The 22,844-nt window shown below is 40.0% G+C and overlaps 1 protein-coding gene across 2 annotated transcripts; it reads right to left on the bottom strand.

Annotated features, from left to right (window-relative positions):
* Positions 1-563: 563 nt before the first annotated feature.
* Positions 564-22,768, bottom strand: tbce (tubulin folding cofactor E). Of its 2 annotated transcripts, none has more exons than XM_072383567.1 (17): positions 22,670-22,768; positions 22,393-22,507; positions 17,145-17,229; positions 16,749-16,913; positions 12,335-12,420; positions 11,796-11,895; positions 11,596-11,698; positions 10,437-10,513; positions 10,218-10,310; positions 9,877-9,941; positions 9,693-9,757; positions 9,064-9,216; positions 5,083-5,221; positions 3,985-4,053; positions 3,812-3,871; positions 3,605-3,696; positions 564-818 (listed from the first exon to the last, which is right to left on the bottom strand). In XM_072383567.1, the coding sequence occupies exons 2-17, from the start codon at positions 22,496-22,498 to the stop codon at positions 708-710; spliced, it is 1,569 nt and encodes a 522-aa protein (XP_072239668.1). In that variant the 5' UTR covers positions 22,499-22,507; positions 22,670-22,768; the 3' UTR covers positions 564-707. The 2 variants fall into 2 exon arrangements, with proteins under 2 accessions (XP_072239668.1, XP_072239667.1); XM_072383566.1 differs by having other exon boundaries at positions 22,393-22,510.
* Positions 22,769-22,844: the final 76 nt, after the last annotated feature.

A 22,844-nucleotide genomic window follows, 5' to 3' on the forward strand; every position in this document is an offset into this window, starting at 1 on the left:
CTGAGATGAGATTGTGAGAGCGATAACAAAGAGACTGAAGTTAGTGACGAAGTTTTGAGGCTGTTCAATTGGACACTGAAGAAGATGACTTTGATGGTTTTCGTGTGCAGGAGGAAGATGAAGAAGGCGATCAATGATTTTTCCTGGTAGGCTATTGTCTAGGCTACTGAGTTACAGGCACTGCTCGTGGGGGGATCGTGTATGTATTTGTTTATGTTGTCATACATATGCATATAAGGTGCGGCTTATATTCCGGTGCACTATATAGTGCGGAATTTATGGTAATTCCTCTGTCAGAAAAGATTACACTAGTGTGATATCAATTACATGGTAAATGGTAAATGGACTTGTACTTGTATAGTGCTTTTCTAGTCTAGCTGACCATTCAAAGCGCTTCACTACATGCCGCATTCACCCCACTCACACACACTCACATTCATGTATCCGGGGGAAGCCAGAGTCGAACCGACCTTCCGATTGGTGGGCGACTGCTCTTCCTCCTGAGCTACCAGATGCATAAAACAATGTGTACACAAAGACAGAAATGTGTACATGGCAACACATTCTCTTCACCATATTTATTAATCATGCATGCTGTACATATGATTTTCTGAAAAACATTTACAAACCTGACATTCACTTCCATTTTTAGCTATGAATGGATGCGGACACTCCTTGAAATAGTCATTTGCATATAAAAAGCACAGCTACATAGGCATGACAGTGGACCAGCGGACCAGCACCTGGTCTCCATCCTCTATGGAGTAAAACTGCAGTGTCTTCAGGTCACTGTCGATCTCAAACTCTGTCCCCTCCATCTATCATGAGGAGAACATTCAACATTAGTGCACACAATGGACATTCTCTGAAACTCTGGATCAAATTATGAACTCTAAAACTGTCCCACTTTGATGTTTGAAATTAAAGAAATATTGGTTCATATTTTAATCTCTACTTATTCTTTGAGGAAAAGGTTTAGGAAATATAGTATAGCAACATTTTTCCTTTACACTTCATTGACATGCAATAGAGAACAATACTGATTTTGTCCCAGGTTGAGCAGGCCCCACTGATGCAAGTTCCCTTTCAGAAGTGAGTTCACAAACCGTTTGAGCCACCCACCCATCCACCTAACCATCCAACCATCGAGAACTGCTCACAGGGGCAAGACCTCCTGTCCCCTGCCACCTACTTCAGCTCTTCTAGAAGGAAGCAGAGGTGTTCCCACTCCAGCCAAGACATATATTCTAGGGATGCACCGAATAGAAAATTTGTGTCTGAAGACGAATAAAAATCAAACACTTGGCCTAATACCGAATACGAATGTGTTTTTTTTTTAGTTTTTTTTTTTATATTGCATAAAAATATAACATTAGATAGAATACATTTATAGACACGATTCTCAAAAAAGTAAATATTTATTTACTATTCTGACATTTGAATATTAGTTCAGGTAGTTTCACATTTATATCAGCCCTATATAACAGAGTTCAGAAATATCTACTCTGTAGGCCTTCAAACAAAACCTGCATTAGAAATGCTTTCCCAAAAAAACTAAAGTGCATAAAAGTGGATAAACCCACAACAAATTAATTATTGTCCTTTTGGCACAAGTCTGCTTAGTCACAGTAGGCTAATAATGTAAACTGAAGGCTCAGGTAAATCCCAATGAGTGTGTGCTTGTAGAGGAACCCCCTCTACATACTTTGGTTAAACACTTGTTGCAAACCTTAAACTAAGTCTACATAACGTAGTCAGTAGGCCTATTTTGAATGTGAACATAACCACTGCATTTACAGAAATTTTTTCCAAAATATTGTTTTTAAATTTTAATCTTTCCCAATATCAGTTCAACAGAAAACATGAACACCACAATGTGTTGTCAAGATGTTTATTTTTATTATGGTTAACTGAGTAGAGTAAGCCACTTTCGACCCTCTCGCCATTTAGCGAAGCAAACCGGCTCAATGCAGCCCCCATCTATAGTTTCAGGGAGCGAGGGATTAGCAAGTGACCCCTTGGCCAGGGAAATGCTACTGTCCACCATCCCATCAGCGATGTCAAGTCTTGTTTCATCTTCTGTTATATTTTTTCTCAGAATTTTTTGTTGTGGTCCTGTAAAATATGACGATATGGTGCTCTGGATTCTTTTAATTTTTTCTCCATTTGATTTAAGCTTTTGTTTTGGCGCGGATGACGCAGACAGGAAGTTGGACTTATGAAACGCAAGAAAATCCGGTTGGTTTTCAAAATAACTAGGTGGTCCTCCAGGTGGGACATGTCCGAAACATCTCCCCTATAAGGCATCCTGAACAGATGCCCAAATCACCCCAAAATGACACCTTTGGTTTCCTTTTGGTTACAGACACTCTTTGAATGAAGCTCATTTCTGCCGCTTGTAATTTGAGATCTCATTCTTTCAATCACTACCTACAGCTCATGATCATAGTTGAGGGTTGGAACACAGATCGACTGGTAAATTGATAGTTTGTCCTTTTGGCTCAGCATTCTTCACCACAATTCACTGACACGGTGTCCACGTCACTGCAGACACTGCCCCAATCCACTTGCCAATACCCCCCTCAATTCCCATTTGACCATTTCTAAAAATTGCATTGTCCAGGGTTGTAAAAAATGTATCTAGATATATATTTAACTACAAGAACTACAAGACATTTAACTACAAGAAACAGAGCCACCAATGCTGGTTTAAAAAAAAAAACGAGGTCAAGTTGAATGAACTTGTGTTATTCTATGAATAAGAGTTTGCAATTCAGGGTGTTGCAGTGAAGGAATAAAAAGGATAGTATGTATCATGGGGCGGCTGTAGCTCAGGAGGAAGGTCAGTGGTTCGACTCTGGCTTCCCCGGGCGACATGTCGAAGCGTCCTTGGGCAAGACACTGAACCCCACGTTGCCTCCTGATGTATCCATCAGGGTATGAATGTGTATGAATGATTAGAAAGCACGTAGTTATGTGTATCTTAAGTGTGTACACTACCCGAGCTTGTATACAAGTACAAGTCCATTTACCAAGTCCATCTGTTAGAAAAACAACAACAAAACTACAAAAGGCACTGGGTGTGGCAACAATAATTAGATTTATTTTTTTTAGTATGATGACTAATGTCTAAAATATCTGGAAATGGGTTGTCGTATCCTTGTTTCCTTGAAAAACCAACATGGACACAGAGCAGCATCATTCCTGGTGACAATAAAAACTCACTGTTGGTGTGCCTGTTGCATAACTACACATGGATTTGTGCGTGACCCCAACAAACAATACAGTTTGGCATAGTAGTTCCTCCTGAATTCCTGCTACCACATGTCCCTATCCTTGCATTTCTGATAGGCTGCAGAGAGGACTTTGTCTCCAACTGCTGAGACACCGGTCCCTTAATCCTTCCTCCTTGAATTTGAGGGCATATTTTCTCTTTTGTGTCATCAGTGTAGGTCTATCTATATCTATGATCCAACAAGTAAGCCTTGATTTTCAATGTAAAAATGTTGTTTTTATTAAGCATTTGTGTAAAATTAATTAAACACACATTTAAGTCCAGGATTCTATTGTAAACAGTGCTATGCTGTATGTAAGCATGTTTTACCTTGGTGCTGGTGTATGTAAGCCTCAAATCTGCTGCAGGGATCTTCAGCAGTCTGTACAGCAGTCCCTTCACCTTCTGAACAACCATAGAAGCTGTAGAAGAAAAACAGGAAACAAGCATTGTGTTCAGTGCAAAACGAGATGAGTTTTAGACAGACAGCTTTGGAACCTCAACCACCAAAACAGAGGAGAGACTTTGTGTTTCTACCTGGAAGTTTCTTCTCAATCGATTTCCGTCCAGTATCATCAGGAAACACAAATGTAATCTCTGGTGAGGAGACGAGGAAAACAAATAGTTCAGAAATGATTATGGTATGATTTTTGTGATGTTTATTCAAGAAGTCATCTGGAAAGAAGAAAAAAGAAAGAGGCAGGACTGACTTAACAGCTGATTTTTTAGAGCAAAAGGTTCCGGCTTCTTCAGCTCGTCTTCCTCTGGAGCTCCATATTCTGAAAAACAAACAATGTTGCAAACATCGTCATAAGATGAGACATCTACAGGTTTTAAATGTAGCAGTGACTCAGGTATTTTGTGTGAACACAATAATAGCACAGAAGCTTTTTCCTTTGTGTATTTGCTCTTCCTGTTCTGCTTAAGTTTTAACAACTACACAGATCTGTCACCAGTGCTGACTGTCATCACACATGAAAACCCAACTGTAGCTGCCAGTACAGGATGCTGCTCTGTCTGAACTGCTTTGCCTTGGTCACAAGCCCATAGCCTGAAGTATGGAAAAATGCACTCTCTTATGATCAATTCAGAATTCAGAAACCTTGAAAGTTTCCAAAACTTAATTTGTACTTCATGAAGGAGTGTCAACTCTGCAGGCGTCTCAAATTCATGACTTGCTTATAGACACAAAGACAGGGTGTTGCACAAAAGTGGACAACCTGCATGGGACAGATAAGTTTTTCAGTTGCTAACTTAACCTCTAAAGCCACCTCAGTTGCAAACAACTGGCATGACCGAGTAAACCCTACCTATAGATAAACATGTATTTATAAATGCAGAATAATACACCCTTTCTCTTAACTAGAAATCGACACCCAGCACATGCTAAATGAGAATTAATCATTTTCCATCACATTAAGACACCCAAGAGAGTCCACAAACTAAACCATTTAATCGTTATCAGTTTTTCACACTGTCAACAGCATCTGGAATGACTAATTGGTGTGCAGACCAGATGGATGTGCCACCTTGTTTTATTTACAATTTGTAAAACTATTTGTGTTCATGTGTCAGATCACTAGATTATGTGCGCACACACACACCGCACCCACTGCAACGCTACAAACCAAAGAGCACCCCCACACAATTCATTTGAAACTAATCCTTGACATGCAACAATGCACTTAATGTTTAAATGTGGGGATATCTGTAGTTTCATTGTTGGAAACATTCATGTAAATAAAAGTGCACAAGTCAAATAATAACTTTGATATCATAACACGACCTGCACAAATAAAGGGACTTACTGTCGATGAGTTTCTGGTACCGTGGGTGCTGGCTGGTAAACTGCGTGCATGGCTGAGTTGGGCCCCCTGCCTTCAGCCACTCCTCTCCAAACATCTTAATGTAGTCAAGCTCTGCCCCCCTTCTTTCCTCATGTTTAATCTAAAGGAAACCATAGATCAGTTTAAGGTGAAATTTGATCTCTTATTCATTATCCCCTTTTCAAACTGATGGAACACATTGGCATAACCTAAGGTATCATAAAATCACTTGAAAACAGAACTGCTCATATTTCATTTGCCCATCTGTAACCCTTTTTTCAGGTTCTCTGTGCCTGTTACATGCGTCCTCTCATGTAGCCTGCCACATATCAAGCAAAACACAAGCAATAGTTCATGTTGATACACATTGATTTATTCTATTAATTCTGTGTAACTCAGCCAAGAGACAAAGTAAAATAAAATGTTTGTGCTTTTTCAAACAATATTTATTTTTGAAAACAAATTAATTTATTGTCCAAAGTATCATTTTATTAAAATTAAAGGCATTCTCTCAACAACAGCTGGATTAGACTGATTTACTTTATTAATTTTACACCTGTCCAGGCATACAGGATGTAAAATTATCATAATTTATTGGTTTGCTGAAAATTTATAAGTATTATAATAATATACAATAATATAATAATCTTCTTCTTTCAGTGTAAAACTGAATAAAGTATTGAAGAGCAAATACCCAGCAAAACAATTATTTTCTTCTTTGAGATAGAAATAGAGATTTGTTAGACAAATTAACAAGAAGAACAAACTCTAATTGGCTTAACAATGTAACACATGGTCACAAGCACCTCAATGTCCTGCAAAAGAAAACCAACTGTTTTTTATTTTTCTCTTCTGCTGAAAATAGCCTACTTTTACAATTTAAGGGGCACCTGATAAAATTCCAGGGTGACACTGTCAAAAAACTGAAAAATGCACTGAAAAATGTTATCATTGAGAAGTTCAGGCTACACAGCCAGTTATTAATGTCTGGTAGTGTATCCTGTGGTGCAGAGCAAACACACATATTTCCAAATACATTTATATACTTCAAATAAGCTTTTCTTTTCTTCACATTGGACTGAAATAGCCCTCTTAAGTGACCATGCTCTGATAAATTTTGATCCTGCAGTGTATAATGATATTACATATATTGATAATACAGTACATGCTTTCATGCCATAACATACAGCAACGCAGTCTAGACCAAAAAGCATGTCTAATGATAAATTGTTAATTTCAGTCATTTCAGACTTGAGACTTGACTTGGACTTGGTCCCAAGACCGTAACTACCATTGAGGACACCAAGGTCGTGTCCTCTGTATTTTATTTTATTTTATTTTTTTGCTTAAATTGTGGTATATAAACTCAAAATAAATTCCACATGAAACTGACTGCAGGATGATGATCTTGGCCTCCCACAAAACTGTAAGGCGATTTTATATTTGAAGAGTAGCGCGACTGTTTAATAAAACAGTTGCTCGAGAGTTTGGGCATACGTGCTGCGCATCATCAACAACACGCACTGTCGCTATGGTAACTGTCACACACAGATCTGACGCTGATGTTGTTATCACTACCGTTAGTGAGTCAGTCAGCCACACCAGTCACTGGAAGAGGAGCACATAGAGCTGAAATGTGGAGAGCAGTTTAAATGGTAGATGACTGTAAGACAAAAATGCATTTTCATGTGGAAATATTTTTATTGCAGCCCAGCGTACTACTCAGATAGCAAGGAAACATCGATCAAAGTTTAATTTTGGCTAACATTAATTTTTCGATTGAAATGTCAGCGACGTCTTTGATTGAAAATGAAACGTTTATTCAGTGTTGATTTCTCAATGTTTGATGCTGAACCCATAGACATACATACATATATATACATATCATATATCTTTGCAGGGTGCGATTTGTGAAAAAAACAGAGGGGGGATCATTTGAGAAACATTTTATTCAGAAAAGTGACCACACAACAGTGTGAGAACATGAAAACTGTTGATTCCTGTGTAGATAAACCTTACACTTTGGCTACATAACACAGTCGGTAGGCCTATTTTGAACATGACCTTAACCACTGCATTTGCAGAAATATTTTCTCAAAATATTGTTTTTAAATTTGACAAATAAAAATAAAATTTTAATTCTGTTTAACAGAAAACATGAAATACCAGAATGTGCTATTAAGAGGTTTTTTTTTTTTTTTTTTTAAAAATGGTTAATCGGGTAGACTATAGGGCAGACTATGAAAACAGTATTTATTTAGGGCCCGAGCTGTAAAACAGCTATTCTTATTATTCTATGTGCATTGGACGTGATTTACAGTGCTTTTGCGTGCGCGAAAACTCACCAATGTTGGCATGAGTGTCAGGGCTCGTGTACACTACGTCATAGTGAAGTTGCTTCAAAGGGACTCTGTAGCGCCCCCTACTGATTCACTAAATACATGTGTTTGTCGGGGTTAGTTTTGCGTAACCGGACGAAATTCGGTACACGCCTTCGTGAAGCCCTGACGCACAAAAAAGCTTTGGGACTTCATGGAAGTCGGCCACTTTGAGCTGAACATGCAGATTGGTGCCATTTTGCCTTTTTCCAAACCTCGCATTTGATCGAACTCCTCCTACAGATTTATTGTTAACAGCTTCTAACTTGGTGTGCTTACTCTTCAGCCATGGGGGATTAAACACCCTCAAACTTTGACGACTCGCCACAAAACACAAAGTCACACATAACTTTTGCATACATTGTCCGATCTTCACCAAACGTCATAGGCTTGCCTGGGACTCTGCCCTGAGTGCATACATATGTGCATACTGACATTCACATATAGCGCCACCTGCTGGTGGTTGGAAATGTCACTATGTTTCCACACCTCGCATATGATCAAACTCCTCCTACAGATTTAATGTTAACGGCTTCTAACTTGGTGTGCTTACTCTTCAGCCATGGGGGATTAAAAGTTGTGATCAAATTTTCCAAATTCTAATAGGTGTGTCCATGGCAGACCCTCAAACTTTGACAACTCGCTACTGCTCGCCACAAAACACAAGTAGTATAAATAAAATAAACATTTTGTTTATACTACTACTTAATAATAGGTGCTTTGTGCTTCTATGTCTATTTCACTCGGGTGTAAATGCTGCTACTGTAAAGTAATTTCCCAGTTTGGGATGAATAAAGTACTTTTTCTATTTTATCCATTATCCATTTATTATCCATTCTATTTTATTCTATTCTATATATATTATCCCTCTGTCCCAGGACAGTTCATTTCCTTTTTATTCCTAATCCATGACTTGATGAAATTCATTCTCCAGTTTTACAATGTAACTCATTTGCAAATCATTTAAGTTGAGGCTGATGTTCTCTGATAACAAATAAGCCTCAAAAGTCATTATGATGTTGTTTTTGCTCCCTAAGACTCAGATTCCAATAATGGAATTAAAAAAAATTCTGGGGGAGCCTGCCCCCGAACCCGCCTCGAAGTTCTGATTCATCACCTCAGTGTTTTTTTGGGCCCTGCGTACAGCCCTGCTTGGTCCTCAAAGACTTGAGACTTGATTTGGACTCAAACACAAAGACTTGAGACTTGACTTGGACTTGGAAAAAATTACTTGTGAACATGTCTGATATACCTACCAACCAGCTGTCTCTCAGTGGTAAGAATGGAAGCACAAGAAAGCCTTCAAATGTATTAACTTTGGGTATCTTTTCCATAGCCATCATTGGCATAATTCAAAGTCTTTAACCTTAACCATCACAACTTAATGCCTAAATATCCGTAGCCCTTCACCTTAGAAAGTGGACTGGATGCAAGCTACTCAGATGCACAAAACAATCTTGTTCCAAAGCCAAATGCATCCTCATAATAGTAGCTTTAAAAGAGTACGCACACACACATACACACACACACGCACGCACGCACGCGCACACACACACACACACACACACACACACACACACCCCACCTGACAGTTGTCCAAGAAGATCAGTTGTCCAAGTTTGGCAATAAGCATTTGATTGGCTGTTTTTGGGTTTCCATCACTGCTCAGCAGTCGGTTGCCATGACAACAGAGCTTAACCAAACAGGGAAGTTTGGCGAGCTCATCCACTACACACCACTAAAATAGAAAGAGATGCAGAGAATATTTAAATATATAGTTTGGTTGTTTAACTAAAAATGCTCCATCATACTAATCCCAGCTCTGCCACACTCGTGTCTTTTCATACACTCATAATTTGTGGTTTACATTAAAAACCAACCACCAGTATCAACCAAATTTAAGCTTTGTTTGATTCTTTGTGTTTTTAATGCAGTTAAAATGTGAATGTGTACCATGATAGTATCACACTCCACTGTGTGATTATCTCTAGTCTGTAATGAAGAGGCTAAATTAGACTGCACCTAACCCTAATCAAAGTGGTTATCTGGTAGACAAATGTGTACAGTTAGTGTACTAAACATTTTAATGTAGTAAAGATCAGATATATTATCAACATACCGCTAGAATCAGTCTGATAGTCTGACGACATGTTTTCTGGTTTTAGCAGTATATCGAAAAACTTCATAATGTTTTTAGCAGGAACACACACTGACCTCAGTGATGTTGTTGTTTTTCAGGTTGAGTATTTTCAGAGCTGGAAACATGGCTGTTTGACATCCTACAGAGCAAAGATTCGTAGCCTCAAAACATTTAGTAAAAACTAATAACAGGTGAAGTGAATATTGAACACAGTCATTGTTGATGTTAATAAACTTGTTACTGTCTGGATAATTTTACCAGGAGCAGTGCCTTCAAATCGAATGACAGACAGTCCAGTATTGGAAAGGTTTAGATTCTCCAGTCTACAACACAACAATAAAAATGAAGCATATTCAGTTTAGCTAGTGTTAGTTTCAGACACTAGAGTTACATGCTGTAGATAACCCGTGTCTTGCTGTCTTTCTGTCAGCTAACTGATCAGAAAAGGCTTTAATGGCACCCTTTTAATCCCTGATCAGATCTAGAGTTCTAATACTGTTCTGCCTGTCTGTGTGGCGACACATTTCTATTAAAATAATCTAAATATTTACTGGTAAAAAAGTAGTGATTGAGAAAAGATATCTTCATACTGACTGTACCTGGGCAGACCTGATATACTCAGCAAACTCTCCTGTACTAAAGGGTTAGAGGACAGATCGAGACACTTCAGTGACTGCAGCACTCCTTCTGGCCTTAAAAAGATCAAAAATAAACAGAGACCCTGGTGTTCACAATGATATGAGAGAAAACGTAAACTACATTACAGCATAGATTATAATTGAGAATGAAAGAGACAGGATGGATGATGGTAGCGTTACCTCAGCAGCTCTGTAATGTTGTTTTTCTCTAAAGACAGATCCTCAAGTTGAGGCCACATGGGGGTGCACTCCAGGATCTGACGAGAGAACAACAGTAACTCAAAAAAACCGTCATTACAACCAAGGTGTGCAGAACAACATCTCTGAGCACAACAAAAACTTAAATCAGTCATTTGTTAATTCATTTTAACTTTTCAACAGGCACGAGTAGAAATAAGTAGGTTTTAATGTCTTCACTGACCAACTTCATGGCATTTTGAAGATATTAAAACTAATCTAGAATTGGATTTCACCAATACAATCAAAAAGAGGTTGTCATAAAGGCAAAGAGAGGCTGAAAAGTTTGTAGAAATGACAAGTACCAGTGGAAGATTCTATAAACAATAGATTATGTGGTGACAGATGAGAGTGTCAGGATTGGGTTTAAAAGGTGCATCCACCAAAGATTTAGTCTTTAAAAAGACAGCTTGTGGCTCACCACTTTATGCCAATAATAGTCAAACAATTATCAATAACTTCCAGAAAAATATACATTAATATAAATTTAAAAAGAAGTTCAGTGTTTTAATATGTACAGAGTATGATATTGTGACTCCACTGTGCATGTAAGCATGCAGATATTGTGTGTGCTTGACTGGCCTGCCTGCAGTCCAGGTGTCTTTTACTAATAATGAATGAGGCATCAGGAATCAGTCTGCTGAGCACTTTTGCTGACTCCTCTTCAAAACACCAAAAAAATGTGTATCCTCAGTTCCCAACTGATTAAAAAGTGTTTTTAGAAGGAGGTCTGAAGTGACACAATAATAAAAATGCTTCAATCTCTACTTTTTTTGATATTTATATTAGTTTTTTTTCTAAATACAATGAAGCTGAACACACTAGTCAGCGAAGACATTTTCTTTGTACTTGTGTCTGTTAAGATTACAGATTCAAGCTTTTGTTGCATTCTTGAAAGTTTTGTAACTTTTTCTGGAAATGTGGTTTGTTCATAAATGTAATTATGAATAGAAATAAATCATAAAATATACTGCATGTACTTCCCTCAATGAATATATAATATGGCATTTCTATGTTATAATGAATATCATATGAAAAAAAACATGTATAAAGACTCCAGTTGGCAGCTGTAAAAGAATTTGTTATGTGTGGAGCAGTGTACCTGAGGCCAGGTAAGCTCACAGTTATTGAGAGCAAGGACTTTGAGGTTGTGGAAAGCTTGGCAGTGAGCTGAGGGTTGAGAGGGCAAACGCAGTCTGTTGAAGCTAAAAAAAAATAATAAAATAAAAAAAATCAAACATTCAGTGAAAGGAGAGCTGATCGTGAAAAATACAGTTCCAGCACAAACAGTGGAAGACATACCTGAGCTGTAATCCTTCCAGTTTGTCCAACTGCTCAGTGATGGCGGCAACATCTTCCCAACAAGCCAGCAGAGACGCACTCAGATCCAACCACTGAACATCTGATGACAGCTGTTATGGTTTCTGACATTCACACTACAATAAGTCACAACCTCACAGAGATTGCAGCTTTTAAAGGCATTTAAATCTACGCAAAAATCTTCCACACATAGCCTTCAATTAAGAGTTATTTTAACCACAAAAAAAAAAATTTTTTTTTTAGTTTAGTTTTTTTAGGTTTTTTTTTGTAAATTAATAACTTGTTGCTTTTATGTATTCTGTTCACTAAACCTTCACCAATACACTTGATAAACTGTATGAAAGATGGAGTATTTCAATTTGCTTTCACACAAATGACAAAAAAAAAAAACATTCCACCCTCTGTTGTAGCTTATGTAAAAATCTAGCCCACATAGTTGTAAATTCATATTATTAAGTTAAGTGAGACGAAGATGTCAGCCAAGCAGCATCTACAGTCCTGAGAAGTCTGTAAAAAGATACTGGGTGTTGTTTTCCTGATTTCTCCAACAGTCCCAGGTCCATTCACTTCATAGCAGTTCAGCACAACTGATGGAAGGTCCTCTAAACTTTAGAGACAAAACAGAAAAATTGAAAGAAAATTATCCTCACAATCTGAACATTTTGGAAAAGTAACTTTTCAAAGTCAAATCAGAGACAGAAGATGATCCACAGCTCCTACCTTCAGATCTCTTTGATAAATGACCAACTCTCTCTACACCTGTGTCCATGTCTTCTTTGTTTTTCTTGAAATTCGTTCATCTTTAAACTTCATGTACATAGTAGGATGGATCTGGATATTTGGCTTTTTTCATATTTGTGGGGTGGATTATTAATAATTAATTTTAGTAACCAGAAATTTATTTTCTCCAGACATTCTTCAAAATCTGTGAAAAAATATTCCCTTTCAGGTTGCATGCCTGACATCTGTCACTTACAGAAGGATCCTCACATTTCAGTTCAGCTCAACTAGCAGCTGTCCCTGGAGTAAGAAACTTTCCTTCGCTCCTTTACTGGCTTTTGTGTTAAATAAATAAAACTATCAAATTTTTTTTTTTTTTTTTTTAAATACTCAGAAGGGACAAATGTAGCAACTTTTAAGCAGTTGAGTGAGCTGTTATCACATGCACAAACAGCGCATTCTCCCCTCATCCCCCAAGTGCATTTCATTGCCCATATGTTACATTACCAGCCACAGACTGTGGGGATACAAATATGCAAGTACTCTCTGAAAAAGTGACCACTTTTCGGGTTTACTTGGATCTAAAAACAGAAGAAAAAAAAACTACTTACTGGGTCTACGTGTATATGACGGCCAACCGATTTTCCTTTTGATATTGAAAAAACAAAATAGTTGAAATAATAAAAGGAGAAACGAGAAATAGGAAAATCAGGGTATCATTCATTCTTTCCATTTTCAGTTGCCAATCAAAAATCAAATAATGAAAAATTGACTGGTTATTTTGTTTTTCATGATAACACCAAAAACGAAAAAATGGCTTGTTTTTCATATTTCACTTTTAGGCTCAGATCAAAAATATGAAATGGAAAAACTGGAACCAGGACCGAATTTGGTAAATGGTAAATGGACTTGTATAGCACTTTTCTAGTCTAACTGACCACTCAAAGCGCTTCACTACATGCCGCATTCACCCCACTCACACACACTCATACAGCACGTCTTACATTACATAACTACGTGCTTTCTAATCACTCACACACATTCATACCCCAATGATACACTGGGAGGCAACATGGGGTTCAGTGTCTTGCCCAAGGATGCTTCGACATGTAGCCAGCATCAAACCACTGACCTTCCAATTGGTGGGCGACTGCTCTTCCTCCTGAGCTACAGCCACCAAGTTTGATTTTAAAATTTAATTGGTCGGGTTTACGTGACCCAGAAGTTTGGTCAGGCTGCTCGACAGTGGCAGAGTGTGTCAAAAGCGCCGCTTGGTACAGGGCAAGCAGTGGCAGCGGTGCATGAATTTAAGAAGGAAAGAGGTACTCCTCAATCTTACAGAAGAATTATTCGCTGAATTTTGGACCGATTTCCAAACGTATTGATTTGTTAAAAACGTCACACATGTAGATATCATACAGGGTGCTTGGATATTTTATAAATGCTGGTTGTCTTCCAGTGGACTTGCCTCAGAATTTCCCTGAAGCTGAACCTCATTCTGATGTTGTGAGTATTTGCATGTAATATTTTTCAAACACATGATAGCATCATGAGAGCTGGAGGGTGTTGGTTAAAAAGTGATAATGGACACCTGGGAAAGACATTCTGGTCAAATTGCCTCATGACAGTTCTAAATTATCACGCTGGCTCAAATGCTAGTTGGTAACCATAACAACGGAGACTCAATGTTATTTCACAGTTTATTTATCACAACGGCAAGACAGACACAACTGTGGTGTCACATGAGTGATATATAACTTACGCCTCCACGTCGTCCATTGATTTCTGATAATGGACTCCTCGTCGGGCATTATCCCTTATATATTTCCATCCCTCTTTCCACTAGGACCACAGTTATGCTTTGCCTGCTTCCCCTATTGTTCTAAAGGCCAGACTTAGTGAAGGTCGTGTTAGAGTGGAGAGTCTGGAGCGGGAGAAGGGGAAAAGCATGCTCCGGGAGCGAAGGGCGAAGAAAATGTGCACGCTCTTCTCGAGGATCTGAGGGAGGGAAAACCTCCCAATTAAATATTAAAGTCAAATTCTGTCCTGGTGCCCGTTTTCCATTTCGTATTTTTGATCTGAGCCTAAAAGTGAAATACGAAAAAACGGATATTTCTTTGTTTTTGGTGTCATAATGAAAAACAAAAAACAAAATAACCAGTCAATTTTTCATTATTTGATTTTTGATTGGCAATTGAAAATGGAAAGAACGAATGATACCCTGATTCGTCAGATACACAGACCTTATTGACCTAAACCTTTTTTCCAAGAAGTAAAGTGTAAGACAGCTTAATTCCAAATAAAGCTGCTTTCATTCACCTATTTTTCACCTTGTTTCTTTAGACAGACATCAAAAACTGTGGCTTAAAATCAGACTTAAGACTACGTGTTAACTTGTGATCAGTTAGAGCATTTCCACCCTGTTGAAATAAAAATCCTGATTTTATTAATGCAGTCTGGACAGTTAACTGGATCCAGTTAAATGACACAATTAAGCTGTAACCATAGCTGGACTTAACTGTACATGTAGCCATACATGTGATTAATCAAATTAAGGACAAATGGTGCAAGATAAATTTCAGAGGAAGGGGAGTTATGGGCCTTTTAATGTTTATTAGTTTTATCTGATGAGGATATCTGTGTTCATTAACTGGATTCTGGACTCTTGTTATTTTGCCAAACCAAGACAAAACAAGCTGACCAGCCTGGCGTAAAGCTTATTCTGTTGTCTGTGTATAATTTAAAGTTCTCTATCTGTTGGCTGAAAGGCAATCTAATTTTCAGAACTGCTGCTTGTGTGTCAGCAAACAATGAGCTGTTTCTATAGTGCCTGTCATATTGCAGTATCATGTTTTATGGTTGTCCTGAAAGGAAAACCAAGGCTTTTCAGTTTCCCGCTGTCATTGTAAGAGGAGTGCGAGATGGGGGTGTTAGTACCTGATGTGAGCAGTAAGAGACTGGATTAAAATGCTGATAATCTAATGCATCTAATAGAACTACAAAACAGCCACAGCTTTGATCTATAAATAACATTTACTTATTTTTCAGCCTCTGTAAGCCTGCACTTATGTAGATTTCTAGAGCACCTGGTTGTTTGACAATGTACTGATAGTGTAATAAAACTTTGGTTAAAAAGAGGACAACAACTACAACAGCATTACATGACAAATAAAGTAAGCCTTACTCTGCAGGACAGACAGTTGACTTCACACAAACATAGTTATTCCAAATATTTTTATATCTAAATATTTTCTTTTAAGCAATTCATTTTCATCTAAGTAGTTGTTGCTTCTATCTAGTCATGAAATTACAGATTGTGATTAACCAAAAACTCACTATGACTTCTGGATGTGAGTCACTTCTTCATATGAGACGTGCTCTCTTTAGCATTGTTGGGTCAGATATGAGGTGAAGTCTGAGATACCTGGAACACAGTTCTATCCTCAAGCCTGTTTAACTTTTCTTTTTTTTTTTTTAAATCACATTCTTCTCTCTTTCCCTGTCACATCTAACTGTTTAACTGCCATTGAGCAGGTCCCCTCCAGCTGTTCAGAACCCTCCTTAAATATAAAGCAGCCACATAACTATTCAGTAGGGGTGTGACGAGATCTCGTACGACAAGAGAGATTTGTGAGCTATCCAAACTTCTATTTGTGATCTGTGGGACAGTAATGTGCCTTTGCTACGTCTAGCCTGCCAGACCCTAAAGAAGGAGAAGGAAAAGAAGAAGAAGAGGAGGAGCAGGAGGAGAAGCAGCAAGCGACCAGAATAAAAACACCAGTATTACCATTGAAGATGCCCCCGCCACTTTCAAATGATAAATGACAGTAAAGTAACTGATAAGACACGGACAATATGCAAGCATTGTATGAAAATAATGTCGTACACTGTAGCTAACATAGAGAAATATTTTATTTTAACCTTGATAAATTTCAGTTTTAGTTTCAATTTGTGGAAGAAGTTTATTAAAAGCTCATGATTACATCATGCATGTTAAGAGTTATAATAAAACATCTCAGAATGCATGGGCAACTCGGTTAAATAAAAGTCTGTTAGTCCAGTCATATTTTGTCATTGTAGTTTTCTTAAAATCTCATGAACCCAATATCGTGTCTCGTCTCGTGAGCAGGTGTGCATCGTCACACCCCTACTATCCAGACATTAAAAGAAACACAGCTGCTTCTTACCCACACCTCACAATAACAACCACCATACCTGCGCTCCTTAACAACCGCCCATTCGCACTTCCTGGAGGAAATGAAGATCTCCTCACTCAGCACCTCCTCCATGTTGATCTGATAAGTCTGTTGCACAGCAGTCAGGTAGTCCACTCCAAAACTCACCTTCACTGGGCGGACAAAGGAGCCTCCTTTAGGGTGTCTAAGATAGAGAAAAGAAAACAATCAGGGATAAAACATTTATCTCATTATTAATTCAAATTATTAACCCACAAAGCAACCAGAAAGTAAAAAAAACAGGCACCGTGGCAAGTATTTTGGGTATACTTTCCATCTTTACTTACCCAGAAAAAGGCCATCTCTTGGAGTTTAACATGTCTGACACTGAACTGCACAGGTGTGCTGGCACTCAACAGAAACTGTAAATGATTACCTGCATGTAAAATACCGCACTCCTTCATGGCTGCCGTCGTGTTTGCCTCGCTCTGGGTTATCCCACTCTACGCCAAGCCACAGCCCTAAAAACACAAACACTGTGGGTTATATGTTGGACATGCTCTCAGTATGACATCTAAACATTTGATTTCAATTTAAGAAATGAACCCTTGCAGATGCTTCTGTATCCCAACTATCCCAAGAAAGAGAGACACAAGTTCACACTTTCTTTATTTCTTTTTTCTTCAAAAATGTTTAGAAACAGAACCTGACCTGGATTTTGGATTTTTGATGCCAATGCTGTGTCATGGTCTATGACTTTTTGTGTTTTAGTTCTCCTTTGTTCTAGTTTTCTTTATGTCAGTCATTTATTTCTTGCTCTTTAGTTACCTCATATCCTCTTTTATATTTTAAGAGTTTGCTTCAATAGTTGTTTTCTTGTTGGCTGGTTTTCCTGCTTTGGCAGCATCTTTAGTTAATTATATAAATAAAGTCACTGTTTCTTCTGCCTGTGAGTTTCTCCTCTTTTGGCTCCAGCTGTGGATCATGACATGCATTATTCAGGAGTGGAAAAAGTCTGACATTGAGTTTTATTTCTTTTAAACTTTAAGCGGATAAAAGCTTATTGTGAAGATACTGTTTCTCTGGTGTGGTATGAGCTGTTACATTGCCACAACACAGAGATTCACAAACAGCAGTCAGAGCCACTCTACAGGAAAAATGATTGGAGTGATTGGACTCAGACTCAGTTTCAGAAATGTTCTATGATGAGAGATTTAAGCAAGGATCAATTCCAAGTACATGTCTGTGATGTAGCATTTGGACATAAAAAACTGCGGTGAGCTTCCTACACCTGTACTATTTGTTCATACAAAGCCGATTTTCTCCTTTGTCCAGTACATTGTTAGCTAGATTACTGCTAAAAGAGCTAAATAATAAAGTTGCTTGACAGTTTCTTTCTCTCGTGAAAGCATGGGCGTAGGTTTGCGTATGGACGGTATAGACATGTCCATACCAATATTTTGAGAGAGAAGATTTGTCCCTTCCAATAAATTGAACCAACTGTATGTATTTTGCTCACACAACCATTCATCTGATGTATGTGAAACTTTGCACTTGTATTGCAGAGGATTCTGTTGAATTTGTTACAATTTGGATGTGCACGCACACAATTTGAAAGAAAACAACACAGATCGCTCAGCTCTATACAGGTGCAGCGGGATTAGTTTTATATATACACCCGTACATGCGTTACAGCGGGGTGGGCCTTCTGGGCTCTGATTGGCTGAGTAGTCAGCCTAGTTAAACTGCCCCAGAGGACAGAACTAGTGCAAAGTTTGTGGCTCGAATGTTATGCTAACATTTCATTGGCGAAAAGAGAGAACGCTAACATACAGGGTAGTTCAACTTCAATTTCAGACCGAGGCAACGACAGTTGGAGAAGACCAGCGATCTGTCTGAAAAAAACATTTATGTATGTTTTTCATTCATGAATAATTTTATCACCAAAAGGAAAATCAGAAGAAATCCAGAGAAGATGTGCCAGGGAAGGATGAGGGAGAAGCAGCTGGAAACTCAGGACAGGATGAGGGAGAAGCAGCTGGAAACTCAGAGCAGGATGAGGCAGAAGCAGCTCAAACCTCAGGACAGGATGACGGAGAAGCAGCTGGAAACTCAGAGCAGGATGAGGCAGAAGCAGCTCAAACCTCAGGACAGGATGAGGGAGAAGCAGCTGGAAACTCAGAGCAGGATGAGGCAGAAGCAGCTCAAACCTCAGGACAGGATGAGGGAGAAGCAGCTGGAAACTCAGAGCAGGATGAGGGAGAAGCAGCTGGAAACCCAGGACAGGATGAGGGAGAAGCAGCTGGAAACCCAGGACAGGATGAGGGAGAAGCAGCTCAAACCTCAGGACAGGATGAGGGAGAAGCAGCTCAAACCTCAGGACAGGATGAGGCAGAAGCAGCTGGAAACTCAGGACAGGATGAGGGAGAAGCAGCTCAAACCTCAGGACAGGATGAGGCAGAAGCAGCTGGAAACTCAGGACAGGATGAGGGAGAAGCAGCTCAAACCTCAGGACAGGATGAGGCAGAAGCAGCTGGAAACTCAGGACAGGGTGAGGGAGAAGCAGCTCAAACCTCAGGACAGGATGAGGCAGAAACAGCTGGAAACTCAGGACAGGATGAGGGAGAAGCAGCTCAAACCTCAGGACAGGATGAGGGAGAAGCAGCTCAAACCTCAGGACAGGATGAGGGAGAAGCAGCTCAAACCTCAGGACAGGATGAGGGAGAAGCAGCTCAAACCTCAGGACAGGATGAGGGAGAAGCAGCTCAAACCTCAGGACAGGATGAGGGAGAAGCAGCTCAAACCTCAGGACAGGATGAGGGAGAAGCAGCTCAAACCTCAGGACAGGATGAGGCAGAAGCAGCTGGAAACTCAGGACAGGATGAGGGAGAAGCAGCTCAAACCTCAGGACAGGATGAGGGAGAAGCAGCTGGAAACTCAGGACAGGATGAGGGAGAAGCAGCTCAAACCTCAGGACAGGATGAGGCAGAAGCAGCTCAAACCTCAGGACAGGATGAGGCAGAAGCAGCTCAAACCTCAGGACAGGATGAGGCAGAAGCAGCTCAAACCTCAGGACAGGATGAGGGAGAAGCAGCTCAAACCTCAGGACAGGATGAGGGAGAAGCAGCTCAAACCTCAGGACAGGATGAGGGAGAAGCAGCTCAAACCTCAGGACAGGATGAGGCAGAAGCAGCTGGAAACTCAGAGCAGGATGAGGGAGAAGCAGCTGGAAACTCAGGACAGGATGAGGGAGAAGCAGCTCAAACCTCAGGACAGGATGAGGGAGAAGCAGCTCAAACCTCAGTACAGGATGAGGGAGAAGCAGCTGGAAACTCAGGACAGGATGAGGGAGAAGCAGCTCAAACCTCAGGACAGGATGAGGGAGAAGCAGCTGGAAACTCAGGACAGGATGAGGGAGAAGCAGCTCAAACCTCAGGACAGGATGAGAGAGAAGCAGCTCAAACCTCAGGACAGGATGAGGGAGAAGCAGCTCAAACCTCAGGACAGGATGAGGGAGAAGCAGCTCAAACCTCAGGACAGGATGAGGGAGAAGCAGCTCAAACCTCAGGACAGGATGAGGGAGAAGCAGCTCAAACCTCAGGACAGGATGAGGGAGAAGCAGCTCAAACCTCAGGACAGGATGAGGCAGAAGCAGCTGGAAACTCAGGACAGGATGAGGGAGAAGCAGCTCAAACCTCAGGACAGGATGAGAGAGAAGCAGCTCAAACCTCAGGACAGGATGAGGGAGAAGCAGCTGGAAACTCAGGACAGGATGAGGGAGAAGCAGCTCAAACCTCAGGACAGGATGAGGGAGAAGCAGCTGGAAACTCAGGACAGGATGAGGGAGAAGCAGCTCAAACCTCAGGACAGGATGAGGGAGAAGCAGCTCAAACCTCAGGACAGGATGAGGGAGAAGCAGCTCAAACCTCAGGACAGGATGAGGGAGAAGCAGCTCAAACCTCAGGACAGGATGAGGGAGAAGCAGCTCAAACCTCAGGACAGGATGAGGCAGAAGCAGCTGGAAACTCAGGACAGGATGAGGGAGAAGCAGCTGGAAACTCAGGACAGGATGAGGGAGAAGCAGCTCAAACCTCAGGACAGGATGAGGGAGAAGCAGCTGGAAACTCAGGACAGGATGAGGGAGAAGCAGCTCAAACCTCAGGACAGGATGAGGGAGAAGCAGCTCAAACCTCAGGACAGGATGAGAGAGAAGCAGCTGGAAACCCAGGACAGGATGAGGGAGAAGCAGCTGGAAACTCAGGACAGGATGAGAGAGAAGCAGCTCAAACCTCAGGACAGGATGAGAGAGAAGCAGCTGGAAACTCAAGACAGGATGAAGGAGAAGTAGCTGAACGATCAGGTCTTCAAGTGAGGTCTTTATACTACAATTAAACATTCTATGATTAATTAATTGTAAACTAGCAACTTACATGTTTACTTAGTTGTAAGTTATTATAACACATGATGAAAAAGAATAAATTGTTAAACTGATAAATTTAACTGCAGAGCAGCGCAGAGTATGGCATTAACTGCAGAAAAGTTGACACCATGAAAAAGCTTTTTCAGGGCTGCAACTGCTCTAGTCTTAATTTTAATTCTGGTTTATGGTGTACCTGTACGCCTTTTCTTTTGCTAAACTTTGTCTGACTACTCCCTCCACTCAAAATGTTTTCTCTTGGGTCCTACAATTGTATGTTTGAGCATTGTGCTAATTAAAACTCAGATTTTTAGGGGAGAGCTTATGAGTATGATTTGTTACATTACACAAGTTTGGAGCCAAATAGTCAATATTCAACTTGTGTTATGTGGAAACAAACATTCATCTAGTGCACGTGCACTGAAAACAGACTTTACAATGAAATAGGACTGTGAGACATTTTGTGTTCAACAGTTAAAGTTATGAAATAAAACATTTTTTTCATGAAAAAGGAGTAGATTTTCATTTTAAAACAAAATAATTTAACTTTCTTTGTGCAAAAACTATTGTTAAAGTATGCACATTCTCTGGCCACAAGGTCGCGCCAATAACACAATATTTGAGCAAACCTGTCAAAATGATCTACATTATAGCAAGGAGCGCAAATCTTGGGCTGTGAACAATGTGAAACATGTATTGTTCTCTGATGAGTCCACCTTTACTGTTTTCCCCACATCCGGGAGAGTTATGGTGTGGAGAAGCCCCATAGAAGCGTACCACCCAGACTGTTGCATGCCCAGAGTGAAGCATGGGGATGGATCAGTGATGGTTTGGGCTGCCATATCATGGCATTCTCTTGGCCCAATACTTGTGCTAGATGGGCAAGAACTACCAAGGACTACCGAACCATTATGGAGGACCATGTGCATCCAATGGTTCAAACATTGTATCCTGAAGGCGGTGCCATGTATCAGGATGACAATGCACCAATACACACAGCAAGACTGGTGAAAGATTGGTTTGATGAACATGAAAGTGAAGTTGAACATCTCCCTTGGCCTGCACAGTCACCAGATCTAAATATTATTGAGCCACTTTGGGGTGTTTTGGAGGAGCGAGTCAAGAAACGTTTTCCTCCACCAGCATCACGTAGTGACCTGGCCACTATCCTGCAAGAAGAATGGCTTAGAATCGCTCTGTTTCAGTTTCAGTGTCCAACCCCTGTATGCCATATTGTATGATGTGCATGTGACAATGGGGATCTTACCAGCAGTCGGTGGCACCGGCCCCATATACCGAACCGTGGCCCGCTCCCCACCGCAGGACACCCGTCTGCCCACCGGCACCTCCGGCTCCGTCTGGTCAACCCCCATGAAGCCTTCCTGCTGAGCACAAATACCCAAAACACACAAATGACGGTAACATTTCAGCGTTTTGGGAACGGTCAGTTGTAGGAATTACATTCCCAAACGTTAAATTGACACGTTATAGTTGCATTATCTTAATCTGAGACATCGATTTAGTGATAGTAGCTTTGAGCTCACCTGTTAAGTTTAACAAATGCAGTTTTTAATAGTCATAAGATGCCAGGCTAGTTCTCACGAATAATGACGTTTTACGCCTGATTGTTTATCGGAAACGACACATTTCAACGTCGTACTTGCTTCGGCCGGAAACCTTACTAAATGAAAGTCAATAGGACTATTTCCAACTCAGTGA

Source organism: Leuresthes tenuis, unplaced genomic scaffold (assembly GCF_036924035.1).
Source record: "Leuresthes tenuis unplaced genomic scaffold, fLeuTen1.0.hap1 SCAF_4, whole genome shotgun sequence".
NCBI classification, from domain to species: domain Eukaryota; kingdom Metazoa; phylum Chordata; class Actinopteri; order Atheriniformes; family Atherinopsidae; genus Leuresthes; species Leuresthes tenuis.